The sequence below is a fragment of the Rhinoderma darwinii genome, chromosome 10 (assembly GCF_050947455.1).
Source record: "Rhinoderma darwinii isolate aRhiDar2 chromosome 10, aRhiDar2.hap1, whole genome shotgun sequence".
NCBI classification, from domain to species: Eukaryota; Metazoa; Chordata; class Amphibia; order Anura; family Rhinodermatidae; genus Rhinoderma; species Rhinoderma darwinii.
The window spans coordinates 39,832,874-39,853,884 of record NC_134696.1 but is presented as its reverse complement, the minus strand read 5'-3'; the positions used below and the strand labels follow the sequence as shown (position 1 = coordinate 39,853,884).

Below are 21,011 nucleotides of genomic sequence, written 5' to 3'. Positions count from 1 at the left end.
GAATTCTATAAACCGTGGAATGGATGCCACATCGCCACCGTATATACACTATATGGACAAAAGTATTGGGACACACCTCTTAATCATTGAATTCAGGTGTGTCATTCAGTCCCATTGTCACAGGTGTATAAAATCCAGCCCCTATATACATTTGTGAAAGAATGGGTCGTTGTAAAGTACTTACTGAATTCCAGCGTGGCACTGTAATAAGAAGCCACCGATGTAACAAGTTAGTTAATTAAATTTCTTCCCTCCTGGATATTCCACAATCAACTGTGAGCGATATTATTACAAAGTGGAAACATTTAGGAACCCCTGCAACTCAGCTATAAAGTGGCAGACCAGGTAAAGTTATAGAGCAGGGTTGCCAAGTGCTGCAGCGCATAGTGCATAAAAGTCGCCAACGCTCTGCTGACTCAACAACTGCAGAGTTAAAACCCTCCTCTAGCATTAACATCCGCACAAAAACTTTGCCCCGGTTGCTTCATGGCTTGGGTTTCCATGATCGAGTAGCTGCATGCCAGCCTCACATCACCGAGCACAATGCCAAGCGTCAGATGGAGTGGTGTAAAGCCGCCGCCACTGGACTCTGGAGCAGTGGAAACGTGTTCTGTGGAGTGATGAATCACCCTTCTCTATCTGGCCGTCTGATGGATGAGTCTGGGTTTGGCACATGCCAGGAGAAAGTTACCTGCCTGACTGCATTGTGCCAACTGTAAAGTTTGGTAGGGGAGGGATAATGCTACGCGGTTGATTTTCAGGGGTTGGCCTAGGCCCCTTAGTTCCAGTGAAGGGAAATCTTAATGCTTCAAGAGACTAAAACATTTTGGACAATTGTAGCTTCCAACTTTGTGGGAACAGTTTGGGGAAGGCCCTTTTCTGTTCCAGCATGACTGTGCCCCAGTGTACAAAGCAAGGTCCATAAAGACATGGTTGGGTGAGTTTGGTGTGGAAGAACGTGACTGGCCGCACAGAGCCCTGACGTCAACCCTCACTGAACACCTTTGCAATGAACTAGAACTGAGATTGTGAGCCAGGTCCTCTCATCCAACTTCAGTGTCTGACCTCACAAATGCCCTTCTGGATGAATGGGCAAAAATTACCACAGACACACTCCAAAATCTTTTAGAAATCCTTCCCAGAAGAGTGGAAACTGTTTTTAGCCACAAAGGGGGACCAACACCATATTAATGCCTATGAGATGTCATAAAATATCCTGTAGGTGTAAGGTGTAGGTATCCCAATACTTTTGTTAATATAGTGTATATGTTCCATATTAAGTTTAAAATTAGAAAAGAAACATTTGTTTTTATAAATTATTCATCATATTTTTTGTTTTTTAATAAATAAATGTAAACAATATTTACTTAAACTTGTCATCAAAAGAAATTACAATATGTAAAGAATACTGTCAGAATTACTTGGATATGCAAAACCATTCCCAAAGAAATAACACATGCCAGATTTCTAAAACTTTTCTTCGTCCTGAAGCTTTAAGTTGGCTTTGTCTTAAAGGTGTTAAGAAATATGTGATGGGCATTGCTGGACAGTGCATTTCAAAATGTTCACTTCTCCTGTACGTGATGTCTGATCCACAATGATATAAAGAAGGTGCTCTGGATTCCGTTGTTTTGTTTTCTTGCTGCACACTTAAATACCACATATTGCACTGTATTATTACACTTGAGAAAGACCCAGCCACACAAGGGGTCGAAACGTTGCTTCTTTTGCCTGCATGAATATTATGGAACAATAAAAGTTTTTTTTAATCTGGACAGATGACCGTTCAAGGGTCATATCATCCTGATTATTATGAACTCTCTATGGACTTGTTCCGGGGGGGGGGGGGGGGCTGATGATTGTGGTGGGGGAATGTTTTCTAATGTTGAATGTATTGTATCTTTGATTGTACTCTTTGTTTTTATTGTGGTTTTTTTAAATGGAATCCTGCAGCTTCTGGACTTATGGTGTGTGGTTAGATTTCTCATTTAGGATAAAGCTTAGGGTTTCATCTTTGCCATCTTGAGGATAAGGCTTTAGCATCAATTTTTTCTCAGGGTCTTCGGTACTCCATGAAAGGCAAAATCCCGGCTTTAATGATGACTCCAAATAGTAAGAAGAATCTCCAACAGAAAATTCTTTGATATAGAAGATGAATTCACTGGTTTTCTCAGGTATTTCTACAGGCACTGGAGTCTTCTGTATATAAAAAGTTGATTAGTAAATTAATGTCGCTGTCTATGCTGCTAAAGATAAATACTGTAGACTCACTTATCTGGGTAGCTTGTAGATTTTTTAAAATTAAAGTCTATAAAAAATTTTGCAACCATTTTACAAATCGTCTTGCTTAAAAATATCCTACCGTTTTATGTATACAGCTCCTATGCAAACTATGATTCTCAATGTTTACAAACTACAATGAAATGCTGTGTGTAGTTTCATTCTGTAGTCATGTGTTACTCAAATTCCTTTGCTTCCGCAGGATCAGACTACACGGTTTGTTTGTAGTCTATAACCATAGAGTCACATCTGTCTGCATATTTGCTGTAGACATAGATTTTCTTTTTGTAATCAAGACTATTTGGAAACGTAATTATTTTACTGCTACCAAGAAAATAAAATGCCATCTATCTTCTATTGGCTTTCTTGCAACATAGGTAGAAAAAATATATAGATGACATCAGAGGCATACTCAGACTACTAGACACACACCCTCCATTACACTTTAATGTGGGGGTACTCAGTTGGCGGACCGCAGACGCCAGTTGTCCAGACCCCTTTTATTTATTATATGGGTTTGGATCTTACCTTAAAAATAACTGAATCATTTTCTACACACAGGACGTAATTTGATTCGTCTAGTTCGTGGCTGATGGTCACTGGCAGTCCACTATTATGATCAGCACCCTCATTGTATATGTTCAGAAAAAACATTGTTTCTTTCGCTATATAAATAAAAAAAAGTTAGATGAGGATAATGTAAAAAAAAATTGTACATTTTTATTAGATGCTATAAAGAAATGTTTTTACTTTTTAACTAAATCCAACTAAAAAGAATAATTGTAAAAACAGACTACAATACAAAGAACAACCCTCTAACAGTCCCAAAGTGTAACTTTTATTGTAGACATTTCATTTATGCTTCATGTAAATATAGTTGCCGCATAATTCGGGCTCCTATAGCGCATATTAATCCCTTAGTGGTGTCGCTGATTTAGGCCTTAAAAAATAGTAAAATCTTTGCCCCTCTACATTTGGTTGGACATAACTTTTTTTTTTCATCAATGAATCTGTATGATGTCTTGATTCTTGCAGGACAAACTGTAGATTTTTTTGTAATTATTTTCAGGGAAAACGTATAAAGTGTTTTTTAGGAGGAAAATGCATACAATCGCAAAAAAAGAGTTTCCACCGGTTTATTTTTCCATCTTTCACTTATCATTCCGAATGCGTTTTTTATTCAACAGATTACAATAAATATGACGATGTATGTATATATATATATATATATATATATATATACACCACTGTTCAAAAGTTTGGGGTCACCCAGACAATTTTGTGTTTTCCATGAAAACTCACACTTATATTTATCAAATTAGTTGCAAAATGACTAGAAAATATAGTCAAGACATTGACAAGGTTAGAAATAATGGTTTTTATTTGAAATAATAAATTTTCTCCTTCAAACTTTGCTTTCGTCAAAGAATGCTCCATTTGCAGCAATTACAGCATTGCAGACCTTTGGCATTCTAGCTGTTAATTTGTTGAGGTAATCAGGAGAAATTTCACCCCATGCTTCCAGAAGCCCCCCTCCCCACACAAGTTGTATTGGCTTGATGGGCACTTCTTGCGTACCATACGGTCAAGCTGCTCCCACAACAGCTCTATGGGGTTGAGATCTGGTGACTGCACTGGCCACTCCATTACAGATAGAATACCAGCTGCCTGCTTCTTCCCTAAATAGTTCTTGCATAATTTGGAGGTGTGCTTTGGGTCATTGTCCTGTTGTAGGATGAAATTGGCTCCAATCAAGCGCTGTCCACAGGGTATGGCATGGCGTTGCAAAATGGAGTGATAGCCTTCCTTATTCAAAATCCCTTTTATCTTGTACAAATCTCCCACTTTACCAGCACCAAAGCAACCCCAGACCATCACATTACCTCCACCATGCTTGACAGATGGCGTCAGGCACTCTTCCAGCATCTTTTCAGTTGTTCTGCGTCTCACAAATGTTCTTCTGTGTGATACAAACACCTCAAACTTCGATTCGTCTGTCCATTACACTTTTTTCCAATCTTCCTCTGTCCAATGTCTGTGTGCTTTTGCCCATATTAATCTTTTCCTTTTATTAGCCAGTCTCAGATATGGCTTTTTCTTTGCCACTCTGCCCTGAAGGCCAGCATCCCGGAGTCGCCTCTTCACTGTAGACGTTGACACTGACGTTTTGCAGGGTACTATTTAATGAAGCTGCCAGTTGAGGTTCTGTGAGGCGTCTATTTCTGAAACTAGAGACTCTAATGTACTTGTCTTGTTGCTCAGTTGTGCAGCGGGGCCTCCCACTTCTCTTTCTACTCTGGTTAGAGCCTGTTTGTGCTGTCCTCTGAAGGGAGTAGTACACACCGTTGTAGGAAATCTTCGGTTTCTTGGCAATTTCTCGCATGGAATAGCCTTCATTTCTAAGAACAAGAATAGACTGTCGAGTTTCACATGAAAGCTCTCTTTTTCTAGCCATTTGGAGAGTTTAATTGAACCCACAAATGTAATGCTCCAGATTCTCAACTAGCTCAAAGGAAGGTCAGTTTTATAGCTCCTCTAAACAGCAAAACTGTTTACAGCGGTGCTAACATAATTGCACAAAGGTTTTCAAGTGTTTTCTAATCATCCATTAGCCTTCTAACACAGTTAGCAAACACAATATATCATTAGAACATTAGAACACTGGAGTGATGGTTGCTGGAAATGGGCCTCTATACACCTATGTAGATATTGCATTAAAAACCAGACGTTTGCAGCTAGAATAGTCATTTAGCACATTAACAATGTATAAAGTGTATTTCTGATTAATTTAATTTTATCTTCATTGAAAAAAACTGTGCTTTTCTTTCAAAAATAAGGAAATTTCTAAGTGACCCTAAACTTTTGAACGGTAGTGTATAACATCATCACACAGTGACTGCATAATAGCACTATACTGTGACCTGCAAGAGGGTGCCCTTATGTAGTGCACATTTCGGCACGCTCTGGTAGGTCACAGTGTGGTCGTATTATGCAGTCACTGCGTGATGTTACATGTCACTCTATGTTGGCATTGTTGCCTGTGCCCAGTCGGGTTACACAACGCCTATGAGAGAGTTTTCCCAATAACAGTAACTGTCAGGAAGTTCCCGCATTTACAATGCCAGCCAGAGAGTGAATAAAAAAAGTCCTGGCAAAGAGTACCCTACACACAATGCCTGCCAAAGAGTGACCAGTTATACAGTGCCAGCCAGGGAGTGTGAAGGTCCAAATTACCTGCAAGAGACCACTTCCATTAGCAGTGCCTTACAGAGTTCCCCCCATATACAGTGTCACAAGAGTGCCCCATATACATTGGAAGCCAGCGAGTGTTGACAGTGTCCATATATGGACAGTGACGTCAGTGGCACTTCTGAAATGGTATCCCCATTGCCATGGCAGGGGATTCCAATGGGGATTCCGCTCCAGGAGTAGCCCTGACGTTACTGTCCATAAATAATGTCACTGGCTACTCCTGGAGCGGAATCCCCTGCCATAGCGTCAGAGGAGCCACTGAACGTCACTGCCCATATATGGACAGTGACGTCAAGCGCTTCCCCGGGCACAGCGCTCTAATTATCGCTGTGCTCGGGGGGTCATCAGCGAGCGGAGGCGCTCCCTGTGCTTCTCCGCTCTGAACTAATGCTGAAGCAGGGAGGTTACTGTTCCTTGCTTCAGCATTAAGTTCAGCTGTACATGCGCCTGGCCCGGCGACCCCCCTACTGTTTCTCCCAGTTGCTCTTGGGGCACATACTCTGCCTGCCCATTGGTAGAGCCATCTGATTTCCTAGCAGGGGCAGATTTAGGGGGGGAACAATAGGGGCAATACCCCCTACACCACCGCGGCAATTGTTTTTATAGACCCTCTATTGAATTTAGCGAATAGATAACGTCTGATTTTGATAATAATTACCTTCCACACTGCCAGGCTCCTCTTTACTTCCGGGAGCCTTTAGTCTGGGTCCTGTTGCAGTCCAGTGTCAGGATGTATTATGTGGTGACACACACAACATCCTGACACTGGACGACTCTAAGCATAGCTCTCCATGTCACCTGCTGGAGGGTTCCCTGCTGCGCCATGTTCTGCACTTGACTGTCCTGGCAATGGAATCAGCGGACGTTGCTTACTGTACGAAGCCCATGTCATAGCTCTGAGCCGGGCAAGTACTTCCCATTTGCACCCCTAAAATTTCTATGTCCACCGGATAGGTCATCAGTACATGGTCTGTGGAAGTCCGACACCCAGACCCCGCACCATTAAGCCGCTACAGCTGGCTCCGGGCACTGGACGTCCATGCCGGAAGCAGATAGCTCTGGTAATGGAATAGCGGCTGAGCAGCAGTACCGCAGCTCTGCTCCTATTCAAGTGAAGAGAAGCAGAGCTGCAGTTCGGCAGCACGTCTGCTGTGCAATGTACGGAGCAAACTGCTTCCGGCTCCGTACATTGCATAATGTGCCATAACATCCGGTGCCCGCAGGCCACCGGAGCAGCTGATCGGTGCAGGGTCCAGGTGTCGGACCCGCACCGATGATATATAGATATATGTATGATATACTAATGACCTATCCGGTGGATAGGTCATCAGTTGTCAGGTAGTGGACAACCCTTTAATGTACAGTATAATACAAGTATTCTGCCTGTGACTGTGTCTGTTCATTACTCTATTCTATTGCATGATCTAAAACGTGGTAATGACCATGGTATCAGGTATTTCTATGTTCCACTTATATCTTTCTACTTCTGCTGATGGTGTAGTTTACAAGCTAAAGGAATGAAAAGGAGCATAACCAAATGAAGCAAAATTCACCCCCTTGATTTCTCTTCGGATCTGCCCGTTTTTTGGCTGCAATCTGTACAAAGTTCCTGTGTGGTGTCAAGGAAGCCATACTTATTGCCAATAACTTTTTGCAGTGGCACACTTTAGAGGTCAGTAGTTGCCATAAAGCATGAAACGCTAATAAGACATATGGAGCCCTATGAGACAACACTGTGGTTTTTGACAAGGAGGTGCCCAAAAATCTGAAAGGATATCCATGGGTAGGCATCAGTTTAAGAAGCTACTAGAGAGCTTCCAAGTCACAATCATCAAGACTGCAACATTGCACGATTGCCAGACTGTACTATCAGCTATTTATGGGTAAGAGACTCTTTTTGTAATAGAGTACTAAAACTTTTTTGGCTTTTTCTGATCATTTTTGTGACTTATTCACTCTGTAACATACTAGCTCTTTCCCTGCACACTGTTTTGCTTTACTGGCATTTAGCCATGATTGGAAAACTAGAGCTGTTTATATGATTATCGGCCATACTCTATAGTCACATTTTTGAAGTCTCTGATGTTATTCACTTGTACTACTACACAGTCTGCCAATACGTGCCTTTTCAACTGTAATTGTAATAGTGTCCTCCAGTCCTTTTTGTACCTGTTTTAAATACATTGCGTGTAAGTGTTAATAAAGTTATATTTTATTGTATAGGCTCGTATTCTCCTTTTCTTTCTTCTGTGTTTAATTGGTTGATAGACCCTAGCAGGTGATAGGTAATGCCTTGCAGACCAGATCCTAACAATCCAGGACGTTATACAGATTTCAATTGGGATGTATTAACATCTGATTTCAGTACAATAGATTTGTATTAAAATACTAAATGTATTACAAATGTCTACCTCCAGCATCTTCATTGGACTCAAAAGCAGCAGTTAACTCTTCTGTGTCGGCAACAAGTAAGTTCATATGGAAATTTCAAATATTATATTCAAATATTTCATCATGTTTTAGCACACTCCAAATATGTGCCCCAGAAAATTCTATAAAATTGCCCAAAAATCTTGATTAGAAATAGTATAGAAACTAGGCATTGTGAGTTCTGTATCAGAATAATGTTGCCCAACTCCTACAAAGACATATTGTTCAATTCACCGGTACAATATGGTCTTGATGCAATTTTAGAATTTATTTTTAACCTTATTGCACAACTATGGTTCCTGTTATACCATGTTGCACCCCCAAGCTTCCTGGATTACATTGCTGAACCCCCAATATTCCTGTATTACGTTATTGAACCCCATATCGCCTTTTTGCACCCCTTGAATTTCAATAATCCCTTGTTGCCCTGCCTGAATTATATCCATGGGTAGGTATCAGTTTAAGAAGCTACTATAAGGGCTTATTCACACAAACTGGATAATCAGGTTTTTTTTTAATGGCCATCAAACGGCTGCATTAAAATGAATGTACTTCTATGAGGCTATTCACATGGTTGTTTTTTTAATAGATCCCTCAATAGACTCAAGTGTATGAGGGATCTGTGAAATCAGGTCCCGCACAGGTGTAAACCGGCAGGGAAAAAAAGGCAGTTTTTCACGGCCGATTTGACACCCATTCGTGTGAATAAGCCCTAAAGCTTCCGGGTCACAATAATCAAGACTGCAACATTGGTTTATAGATCCTAGCAGGTGATAGATAATGGCTGGAAGACCAGATCCCAACAAACCATGACATTATACGGATTTTCATTGCGCTCTATTAATAGCTGGTTTCAGTATAATAAATTTGTCTGAAAGTAGTAAATCTATTTCATATATTTCAAAAAAAAAAGTGGACATTATTCATAACATATCAAGGTTCAAACAAAAAAAAAATATATTGGTCTACCTCCAGCATCTTCATTGGACCCAAAAATAGCAGTGAACTTTTCTGGCTGGGCAATGAGTAAGTTCTCATGGACATTCAGAATATTATATAATATTTTTTCCTTATGTTTTAGCACAAAATATAAATCTGCGATAGAATCTGAAATTGTAAAAAAAAAAAACTTGATTAGAAATAGTATAGAAACAAAGCATTTTGAGTTCTGTATCATGATAATGTTGTTCTAACCCCTATAAAGATATATTGTACAATTTGCCGGAGAGAACTTTGGACCTATTTAGATTAAGCAAAAACAAAGAACAATAAAATTAAGGTTACGTTTTTTTCCCACAAAATACAGAAAAGGGGATGCATGTGTGATCGATGGGCTTGGTCCGCTGGGACACACTGCGAACAGGAGAACAGGGGACCGAAAGTCCCCCAAAGTGCTCCATAAGACTGGACCACTGGTGCGCATGCTCGGCCAGCGCTTCATTCATTTCTATGGGACTTCCAGGATCGCTGTCAGCTCCATAGAAATGAATGGAGTGCTGGTTGAGCATGCGCACCAGCGCTCCATTCTCATGAAGAACTTTGGGGGGGGGGGGTTTCCGATCTCACGTTCTCCTGATCCCAGCAGTCATACATGTATCTCCTATTCTGTGGATACATGTGTTTATGAGAAAACCCATTTAAGGTTAAATCCGAAAATAATTAAAATTACAATGGAAATCACCTGCTAAGATTTAAGCCACGGAGGCTCAGATGAGTATTATTTGGAAGAGTGAAGTCTGATCATTTCTAACCAAGAGCTTCAAATGAATAACAATTAGGATATGTCAAGGTGACTTTTATAACATGCTATTTCATAAGAAACACAAAGTAATTTTTTACCCAAGAAAAATAAGGTCGTTTCATCAAATTCATCTGTAGGACAGGGCTTTAGCATCAGATTCTGGTCTTCTAAACTCCATGCAAGGCAAAATCCTCTGTTCAATGATGACTCAAAAGATGTGAATTGATTAAAAGAATCTCTTTGGTAGAAGATAAATTCACTTTTCTCTGATGGGATTGTGAATGGCACCTCACTTTCCTGTTAATAAAATTAAGTTACATTAGTCATGATCTGTGGTCAAATGATGCGAACAAAAATGTCAGTTATTGATATCCTCTGGACTGAGTCTATACTTTAACTTAAAATCTCTGTCAAAAGGAACTGTCATTGTTTACTCTCAAGGGATAAAAATGTGTTCTGGTCATGTGATGGACACACAGGTGCTCCGCTCATTTTAAAACCATGAAGAACTGATACAGAAAGTAAATTGGAATATTTGACACCTTCTCAATATACAAGGAATAACATTTACTTGAATAAATCAGTATTCCCCTTTAAGATAAATGTAATGAATTTTAGGAATATAGAGAGATGTTCTCATGCCAAATGGGCAGCAGTCTCTTCATTCTAGGGATCGGTAATGACCTCCACCGATCTGTAACTAAGGTGGGAAAACCCCTTTGTTAAATTCTTTGGAAGTTAAAGTGTTTGTCTGATGAAGACTCTTTCACACCCTATTGACAAAGGGGAAGGGTAACACACAGTTGCCAATCTATTCATACATTTCCAAGAGGTATAACAGAGGAATGGCACATTGCAGATTTATGAGAAAATATGTTCCAGAATTGATATTTCATGGGGAAGTCTTTACAAAAACAGACATCTCAGGAGTGATAGTTTGTGTAATAGATATTTATTTGAGTTTGGATCTTACCTTAAGAATAACTGAATCATTTTCTACACACAGAAGGTAATTGTCTTGACCTATTGTGCAGCTGATGACCACTGGTATTTCATCACTATTGCCAGCAAGCTCTTTGTATATGTCCAGGCAGAATGTTGCTTGTTTTGCTACAACAGAAATATAGATAATAAGTTTAAACGAACAATCTAACATTTCATCCAGCAAGATTAAAAGTTATCCAAATTTGTAATCGTTTTAGTTAGCTGAGTATATATATTTCAAATTTCGGAAGAAAGGAGAATCAAGAAAAGAGAAGACTACAGCAAATGAACAGGTCATCCAGAGCGGAGTACCGGGCAGTATAAGAAATCAGGAAATCAGAATCAGTAGGCAAATAATCCCAGAAGTCAGGATGAAAGAAGCAGAGAAAAGAGATCCAACCGAAATGTGAATGTCTAGCATAGTTCACTATTTTGTCTTTTTTATTTTTAGTCCAAAACTCTGTGCTCGCTAGTTTTTAATATATCTTTATAGCGGTCAGAGCTCAGTTTTTTCTGACACAGAGCTCCAAATCCCCTGCATTGAACTCAATAATAAAACAGTATGCAATGAGTTCCCATGCTACCCCTAGTGGTGGCTGCAGGTTATGGACATGATTTAAAGCTGTATCAGAAACAAGAAGTTCTGACTGCTATAAAGATATATTATAAAATTAATCAGGACAGAATTTGGAAACGACATGGTATTAGTATCATTAACAGTTTTCCATATTCTATCAGGAAAGTACTAAGCAGTATAATGTCAGTATTGGACAGACAGTAGCACTTCTCATTGAGCTACTGGTGATGCTAGACAGCTCAACAGCTGAATCTAATGTCTAGGTCCTCTTGATTCTTGCCTCTTGAGATACCTTGTCTTGACTACATGATTGTTCTCCCTATTTTGGCTTCCTATATAAGCCTGGCCCTTGCACTTCTTCCTTGCCAGACTATTGAGCCTTCTATATATATGTAGAGGAATGATCGAGGCACTCACCGAAACTGGAAAAAAATTTGTTCTTTATTACAAAAGAGGATCTAGGTCAAGATGTGGAAATGCCTACGGCCGTTTCACGTGCTGGTACACGCTTTCTCAAGGCCCTAGCGTCACTTCCTTCACCTGCCTTTTTATACACAAATTAGTACACATTGTTACATAACAAAAAATTAAAAAAGACAGGGAAATGCACAGTATACTTTGATGGTTCATACAGCTGGTACATTCTAGTCTTAGAATATCAAAATTACAATACCAAATACTCTAAAAACAAATAGGTTCATGTTAAAAACGAACTCAGATCATTCCGATCATTGAGACCGAGCGGTCCTAGTGCACCTGTCAGAGAAATAATCTCTGCCTCTCTCTGCAGCAAAGATTTGTGTCTGTCTCCTCCTAACACCAATGGCTGAATGTGAACAATACCCACAAATCGCATACATCGAGCGTTATTTTCATGTTTCTCCTGCATATGTTGTATCAACCTAGGGCATCCCTCACATGTATTTAGTGATCTTATATGTTCACGAAATCTTACATACATAGGTCGTATAGTTTTTCCTATATAAAATCTACCACAATCGCAAATTACTGCATAAACAACATATTGAGTCCTACAGGTTATTAATCCATTAATTTCAAACGTAATGCCCCCTAAATTCAGGTTCCTTGTACGTATTATGGAATTGCAATAATTGCATTGACCACATCTGTGGTTACCCTTTGGACTATTAGCTGTCAACCAATTCTCTTTGCACTTCTCTTTTTGGGAAAAACGTCCCCTGACTAAAATATCTTTTAAATTTTTACATCTACGAAAGGATACAATTGGTTTCCTAATTGCTACTTCCATAAGTAATGGATCATTCTCAATTAGGTGCCAATTGTTTCGAATACTTGTTCGGATAACATCACTCATTGGGCTATAACCGAAGGATAGAACAAATCTCTGATCTTTTTTCATAGGAGTTTTTCGACTATGTTTTTTATGATGGAATAACGATGTTTGTTTAATTTCACTAGCTCTATTTAAAGCATCTTTTACCAATTGTACCGGATAACCTCTTGCTTCCAACTTTTGACTCATCTCATCTGCCTGTTTATAAAATGTCAAGTCACTACTATTAATTCGTCTTAGACGTAAAAATTGAGCATAAGGTAAAGATTTAGTTATATGTCTAGGGTGATAACTATCATACCGCAACAATGTATTAGTGGCTGTTGGTTTTCGATAACCTTTAGTCTGAATTACTCCCTCCTCTATTGTTACATATACATCCAAAAACTCAATTTCTTGATTACCAAATTTATGTGTAAAACTCATATTTGACGAATTTGCATTCAGGTATTTTACAAAGTCTAGAAACTCCTGCTGGGTACCAGACCACACTACAAAAATGTCGTCTATATAACGTAGGTATAACTGTAGGTATTTGGCATAGGGATTAGAAAGATTGTATATCATTTGTTCTTCAAAGTCCGCTAAAAATAAATTCGCAAAAGTCGGAGCTACGGGAGTACCCATCGCCGTTCCTGACTTTTGTCGATACCAGATGTCATCAAATTGAAAGGAATTGTGACTCAACACATACTGTAATGCCTCACATATGAAGTCAATAAACGCATGATCACTTTTAGTATACTGCAATTGACGTCTAACGGCCTGTACACCGGCATCCTGAGGGATACGGGTGTATAGGCTTTCGACGTCAATACTAGCCAATTTGAATCCTTTTTGCCAACCAAAGTCCATAATTATTGACAAGAAATCTTGTGTATCCTGTAAATAGGAAGGAATATTTTTTAATAATGGGCGCATAACCCAATCCAAATAGCGTGAAAGTGGCTCAGTAACTGATCCAATTCCCGCTATAATGGGGCGGCCCGGGGGAAATTCCATTGATTTATGTACCTTTGGGATGAAATACCAGTATGGTCTATTGGGAAATGGTATAATTAATTTCTCTCCGAATTTTTCAGAAAAGAAACCACCCTCAACCCCCTTTCTCAATAGTGATCTCAATAACCTTAGGTATAATGAAGTTGGTTCCTGTTTGAGGATTTCATAGACCGAATTGTCATCTAACTGACGATGGGCCTCCTGAATATAATATTCTTTGGACAGTAACACTATATTCCCTCCTTTATCTGCCGGTTTTAAAATAATATTATTATTAGAACTTAACCATTTCAATGCCTTTCTTTCCTCTACTGATAGATTAGGAATGGCTGAAGGATAGATGAGGCATTTTACATCACGTAAAACCTCTTTTTGAAATAAATCTAATTGTGAACCGGCAGGTAAAGGAGGGTTGAAGGTGGATGGTCTCCCACCCTGAAACTTCTCAATATTGTACGATTGTGATTCACAATCCACTTCTTCAATAGGGACATCCATTAAAATATGTAACATTTTTCTATCTTCAGCAGAAAAATTATCATTTAAACTAAAGCCAAGATTACCTACAGTAACTTTCCTTTCTCCAATAGGAGGCACCTTTTCAGAAACATGACCAGAAAAAACCCGATGCAAATTCATCTTACGTATTGATTTATAAAGATCTATTTCAAATTTAGTATAATCAAATTCAGAATTGATACAGTAGTTAAAGCCCTTTGAAAGCAGAGACAAACAATCTGGAGTCAAAATAAGATCGGACAGATTAATCACAGTTGTTACATTGGTAGAAACAGGTACATCCAAATCAGATATAGAAACTGCATTATTAGAAGAACAGTCTCTTACTGTCTCCAAGAGACCTGCTTTCGCTTGACTCCTGCATAATTGCCTCTTCTGCCTTTGACGACCCCTTCTGATGCTCCTCCTAAAGGGTTATTATTCCCCTCAATTACAGAACTGGTGGAAATGTCCATCAACGGACCATGCCTGGTCACCTCTTCTCCATAACTAGAATCCGATCCCGAATCAGTAGTCCAGTAATCAGTTGATTTATGCTGGATCCTTTGACGTCTAAATTTTCGTATCCTCCGATTACCCCAACTGAAGATATGACCGGTATCAAAATCACCTTTATCTCGGATGAATTTATCTTTTTTCCTTTCTTTTATTTCCGACTGGATAGGAATAACCTTCTTATCAACTTTCTTAATAAACATTTGGAATTGTGTTTCGGTTAATCTCGTTTTTAATTCCATTTTGGCTTTACCAAGTTGTTCCTTTATAGATGTATATTCTTTTTCAGTGCGGGTCAGTATTAACTCAGTTAAATTGAGTGAATGTTGTACATGCAGCTGTTTCCACTGTGCAGCAAATTCCATATCATCATGATATTGCGAAATTTCTTTATATATACGCAAGCCTCTAGGTGATCTATTACAGTCCTTGTAAGATTGTAAGGAGTTAACAGTCCAAAACAACTTGACTTCTTTTTCGGACAGAAACATAACCTTATTTTCAAGAGCTTTTGTGCCCATCACCTGCAACTCATCTTGGAGATTGCATTGTGCAAAAAACGCATCCACATCCATACGACCTGCGATCAGCGCTGCTGAATCCAAAGTAGCCAGAGGCTCCACATGATCCACTGGATTATTTTCCATGGCTGGTTCTATCGGCGTGCTCTAGCCCAAATACACTGGATACAATCAATGGGAAGAAGGAAAGAGGCTGGCACTACCAAAACCGCACAGTCGGAATAGGAGTTGAAATATGGCTTGCTTACTGTTGGATGATTGCAGGTAAATTGCCACGGAGTTGCTCTTCGAAAGAATAGCACAAAAAGCTGGATATATATGTAGAGGAATGATCGAGGCACTCACCGAAACTGGCAAAAAATTCGTTCTTTATTTTTGATATTCTAAGACTAGAATGTACCAGCTGTATGAACCATCAAAGTATACTGTGCATTTCCCTGTCTTTTTTAATTTTTTGTTATGTAACAATGTGTACTAATTTGTGTATAAAAAGGCAGGTGAAGGAAGTGACGCTAGGGCCTTGAGAAAGCGTGTACCAGCACGTGAAACGGCCGTAGGCATTTCCACATCCTGACCTAGATCCTCTTTTGTAATAAAGAACGAATTTTTTGCCAGTTTCGGTGAGTGCCTCGATCATTCCTCTACATATATATCCAGCTTTTTGTGCTATTCTTTCGAAGAGCAACTCCGTGGCAATTTACCTGCAATCATCCAACAGTAAGCAAGCCATATTTCAACTCCTATTCCGACTGTGCGGTTTTGGTAGTGCCAGCCTCTTTCCTTCTTCCCATTGATTGTATCCAGTGTATTTGGGCTAGAGCACGCCGATAGAACCAGCCATGGAAAATAATCCAGTGGATCATGTGGAGCCTCTGGCTACTTTGGATTCAGCAGCGCTGATCGCAGGTCGTATGGATGTGGATGCGTTTTTTGCACAATGCAATCTCCAAGATGAGTTGCAGGTGATGGGCACAAAAGCTCTTGAAAATAAGGTTATGTTTCTGTCCGAAAAAGAAGTCAAGTTGTTTTGGACTGTTAACTCCTTACAATCTTACAAGGACTGTAATAGATCACCTAGAGGCTTGCGTATATATAAAGAAATTTCGCAATATCATGATGATATGGAATTTGCTGCACAGTGGAAACAGCTGCATGTACAACATTCACTCAATTTAACTGAGTTAATACTGACCCGCACTGAAAAAGAATATACATCTATAAAGGAACAACTTGGTAAAGCCAAAATGGAATTAAAAACGAGATTAACCGAAACACAATTCCAAATGTTTATTAAGAAAGTTGATAAGAAGGTTATTCCTATCCAGTCAGAAATAAAAGAAAGGAAAAAAGATAAATTCATCCGAGATAAAGGTGATTTTGATACCGGTCATATCTTCAGTTGGGGTAATCGGAGGATACGAAAATTTAGACGTCAAAGGATCCAGCATAAATCAACTGATTACTGGACTACTGATTCGGGATCGGATTCTAGTTATGGAGAAGAGGTGACCAGGCATGGTCCGTTGATGGACATTTCCACCAGTTCTGTAATTGAGGGGAATAATAACCCTTTAGGAGGAGCATCAGAAGGGGTCGTCAAAGGCAGAAGAGGCAATTATGCAGGAGTCAAGCGAAAGCAGGTCTCTTGGAGACAGTAAGAGACTGTTCTTCTAATAATGCAGTTTCTATATCTGATTTGGATGTACCTGTTTCTACCAATATAACAACTGTGATTAATCTGTCCGATCTTATTTTGACTCCAGATTGTTTGTCTCTGCTTTCAAAGGGCTTTAACTACTGTATCAATTCTGAATTTGATTATACTAAATTTGAAATAGATCTTTATAAATCAATACGTAAGATGAATTTGCATCGGGTTTTTTCTGGTCATGTTTCTGAAAAGGTGCCTCCTATTGGAGAAAGGAAAGTTACTGTAGGTAATCTTGGCTTTAGTTTAAATGATAATTTTTCTGCTGAAGATAGAAAAATGTTACATATTTTAATGGATGTCCCTATTGAAGAAGTGGATTGTGAATCACAATCGTACAATATTGAGAAGTTTCAGGGTGGGAGACCATCCACCTTCAACCCTCCTTTACCTGCCGGTTCACAATTAGATTTATTTCAAAAAGAGGTTTTACGTGATGTAAAATGCCTCATCTATCCTTCAGCCATTCCTAATCTATCAGTAGAGGAAAGAAAGGCATTGAAATGGTTAAGTTCTAATAATAATATTATTTTAAAACCGGCAGATAAAGGAGGGAATATAGTGTTACTGTCCAAAGAATATTATATTCAGGAGGCCCATCGTCAGTTAGATGACAATTCGGTCTATGAAATCCTCAAACAGGAACCAACTTCATTATACCTAAGGTTATTGAGATCACTATTGAGAAAGGGGGTTGAGGGTGGTTTCTTTTCTGAAAAATTCGGAGAGAAATTAATTATACCATTTCCCAATAGACCATACTGGTATTTCATCCCAAAGGTACATAAATCAATGGAATTTCCCCCGGGCCGCCCCATTATAGCGGGAATTGGATCAGTTACTGAGCCACTTTCACGCTATTTGGATTGGGTTATGCGCCCATTATTAAAAAATATTCCTTCCTATTTACAGGATACACAAGATTTCTTGTCAATAATTATGGACTTTGGTTGGCAAAAAGGATTCAAATTGGCTAGTATTGACGTCGAAAGCCTATACACCCGTATCCCTCAGGATGCCGGTGTACAGGCCGTTAGACGTCAATTGCAGTATACTAAAAGTGATCATGCGTTTATTGACTTCATATGTGAGGCATTACAGTATGTGTTGAGTCACAATTCCTTTCAATTTGATGACATCTGGTATCGACAAAAGTCAGGAACGGCGATGGGTACTCCCGTAGCTCCGACTTTTGCGAATTTATTTTTAGCGGACTTTGAAGAACAAATGATATACAATCTTTCTAATCCCTATGCCAAATACCTACAGTTATACCTACGTTATATAGACGACATTTTTGTAGTGTGGTCTGGTACCCAGCAGGAGTTTCTAGACTTTGTAAAATACCTGAATGCAAATTCGTCAAATATGAGTTTTACACATAAATTTGGTAATCAAGAAATTGAGTTTTTGGATGTATATGTAACAATAGAGGAGGGAGTAATTCAGACTAAAGGTTATCGAAAACCAACAGCCACTAATACATTGTTGCGGTATGATAGTTATCACCCTAGACATATAACTAAATCTTTACCTTATGCTCAATTTTTACGTCTAAGACGAATTAATAGTAGTGACTTGACATTTTATAAACAGGCAGATGAGATGAGTCAAAAGTTGGAAGCAAGAGGTTATCCGGTACAATTGGTAAAAGATGCTTTAAATAGAGCTAGTGAAATTAAACAAACATCGTTATTCCATCATAAAAAACATAGTCGAAAAACTCCTATGAAAAAAGATCAGAGATTTGTTCTATCCTTCGGTTATAGCCCAATGAGTGATGTTATCCGAACAAGTATTCGAAACAATTGGCACCTAATTGAGAATGATCCATTACTTATGGAAGTAGCAATTAGGAAACCAATTGTATCCTTTCGTAGATGTAAAAATTTAAAAGATATTTTAGTCAGGGGACGTTTTTCCCAAAAAGAGAAGTGCAAAGAGAATTGGTTGACAGCTAATAGTCCAAAGGGTAACCACAGATGTGGTCAATGCAATTATTGCAATTCCATAATACGTACAAGGAACCTGAATTTAGGGGGCATTACGTTTGAAATTAATGGATTAATAACCTGTAGGACTCAATATGTTGTTTATGCAGTAATTTGCGATTGTGGTAGATTTTATATAGGAAAAACTATACGACCTATGTATGTAAGATTTCGTGAACATATAAGATCACTAAATACATGTGAGGGATGCCCTAGGTTGATACAACATATGCAGGAGAAACATGAAAATAACGCTCGATGTATGCGATTTGTGGGTATTGTTCACATTCAGCCATTGGTGTTAGGAGGAGACAGACACAAATCTTTGCTGCAGAGAGAGGCAGAGATTATTTCTCTGACAGGTGCACTAGGACCGCTCGGTCTCAATGATCGGAATGATCTGAGTTCGTTTTTAACATGAACCTATTTGTTTTTAGAGTATTTGGTATTGTAATTTTGATATTCTAAGACTAGAATGTACCAGCTGTATGAACCATCAAAGTATACTGTGCATTTCCCTGTCTTTTTTAATTTTTTGTTATGTAACAATGTGTACTAATTTGTGTATAAAAAGGCAGGTGAAGGAAGTGACGCTAGGGCCTTGAGAAAGCGTGTACCAGCACGTGAAACGGCCGTAGGCATTTCCACATCCTGACCTAGATCCTCTTTTGTAATAAAGAACGAATTTTTTGCCAGTTTCGGTGAGTGCCTCGATCATTCCTCTACATATATATCCAGCTTTTTGTGCTATTCTTTCGAAGAGCAACTCCGTGGCAATTTACCTGCAATCATCCAACAGTAAGCAAGCCATATTTCAACTCCTATTCCGACTGTGCGGTTTTGGTAGTGCCAGCCTCTTTCCTTCTTCCCATCTATTGAGCCTTCTGCCTCTGGTCTAGTTAATTGTTGCCTTACTTAAAAACTTACTTACTAAAAACTGTTGCCGCTTATCTGTGTACTGAACTTGGTTTGATTCCTGACCATGTCTTTGCTTTTTACTACAAACTGTTGCCACTTATCTGTGCACTGAATTTGGACTGTTACTTGACTATTCTTGCTATTAGCTCCCTTTAAATTACAAGTATCAATGGTACATAAAGTTCCCATATACTGCCATACATAGTCCAGATACATAGTGCACAATACATTGCCCAGCATGCCATACTTTGTCTAGTGCCATACAGTGATCATATGACAACAAACAGTACTCACATTGTTTTGGCCCCATAGTTTAAATCAATACCCAGAGAGTGACATTATTTTCCTAAATAGAGCCATACTGTGCTTACATAGAGCAAATAGTGCTCATAAAGTGTCAAACTGACCCAAGAATGTGACATATTTTGCTTACACAGTGCGATACTAAAATGCATAGATCCAATTAGTGCCGAGGATACAGTTATTAAAAAAAAAAAAGTTTTTCAAATATGGTCACTCCCTTGCAATATCTATATAGTCAGCATTGGGTGAGAGGGATATTCAAGCAAATTTGTCAATTGTCTCTAGTTATTCAGTGTGGGGGGGGGGGATGAACATACACTTGTATTTCCTAATGGGTTGTCATAATACAAGCCAATGAAGAACCCAATAGATGAGGGCTAAACAGTTAATTTATAAGAATGAACCTTTAATCAATCATTTTAAAAGGTATATATATTTCTTTATTTCTTTATGTCAATTTATTATAGATAACATGCTCATCATTGACCGCTTAATGACCAGGCCTGAAATGACCAGCTAAATTTTTTTCATTTTTGCCTCTTTGCCTATCAACAGCCATAACTTTTAAATTTTTCATTGATGTGGCTATTTGAAGCCTTGTTTTATGCGGGAGAATCTGTATTTTTTTTCTGCGTGGTTAGGGGGGGTCGAAAAAAATGTACCGTGTAAGCTATATAATTTATTATTTAGTCGTGAATATAGAAAAAAAACGATTTTCAGCATTGTTTTTTTGTTTATTTTTTTTAACACATTCACATTTCACGCAAAATAACCTGTTAACTTAATTATTCAGGTTATTACGGTCGTGTAGATGCCTAATACGTGTAGGGATTTTTATGTAATGCATAGGAAAAATAATGAAATTTTTTTTTTGTTACATGTTTTTTTTTTTATTGCATGAAGGGATAACTTTATTTACAAACCCCTGCATGCTAATACATTACACTGTGTCACTTTGACACTGGCTGCTGTTAG

At 38.7% G+C, this 21,011-nt stretch overlaps 1 protein-coding gene across 1 annotated transcript in view; it reads right to left on the bottom strand.

Moving 5' to 3' along the window:
- Positions 1 to 1,326: 1,326 nt before the first annotated feature.
- Positions 1,327 to 21,011, bottom strand: part of LOC142661391 (uncharacterized) — a 60,685-nt gene continuing 41,000 nt past the window's right edge. Inside the window, exons 4-8 of the mRNA XM_075838773.1 lie at positions 10,677 to 10,813; positions 9,802 to 10,000; positions 8,932 to 9,069; positions 2,809 to 2,945; positions 1,327 to 2,199 (exon numbers count right to left, since the gene is read on the bottom strand). Coding sequence (XP_075694888.1) covers positions 1,963 to 2,199; positions 2,809 to 2,945; positions 8,932 to 9,069; positions 9,802 to 10,000; positions 10,677 to 10,813 — 848 coding nt within the window. The 3' untranslated portion in view covers positions 1,327 to 1,962. The remainder of the gene's footprint in view (positions 2,200 to 2,808; positions 2,946 to 8,931; positions 9,070 to 9,801; positions 10,001 to 10,676; positions 10,814 to 21,011) is intronic.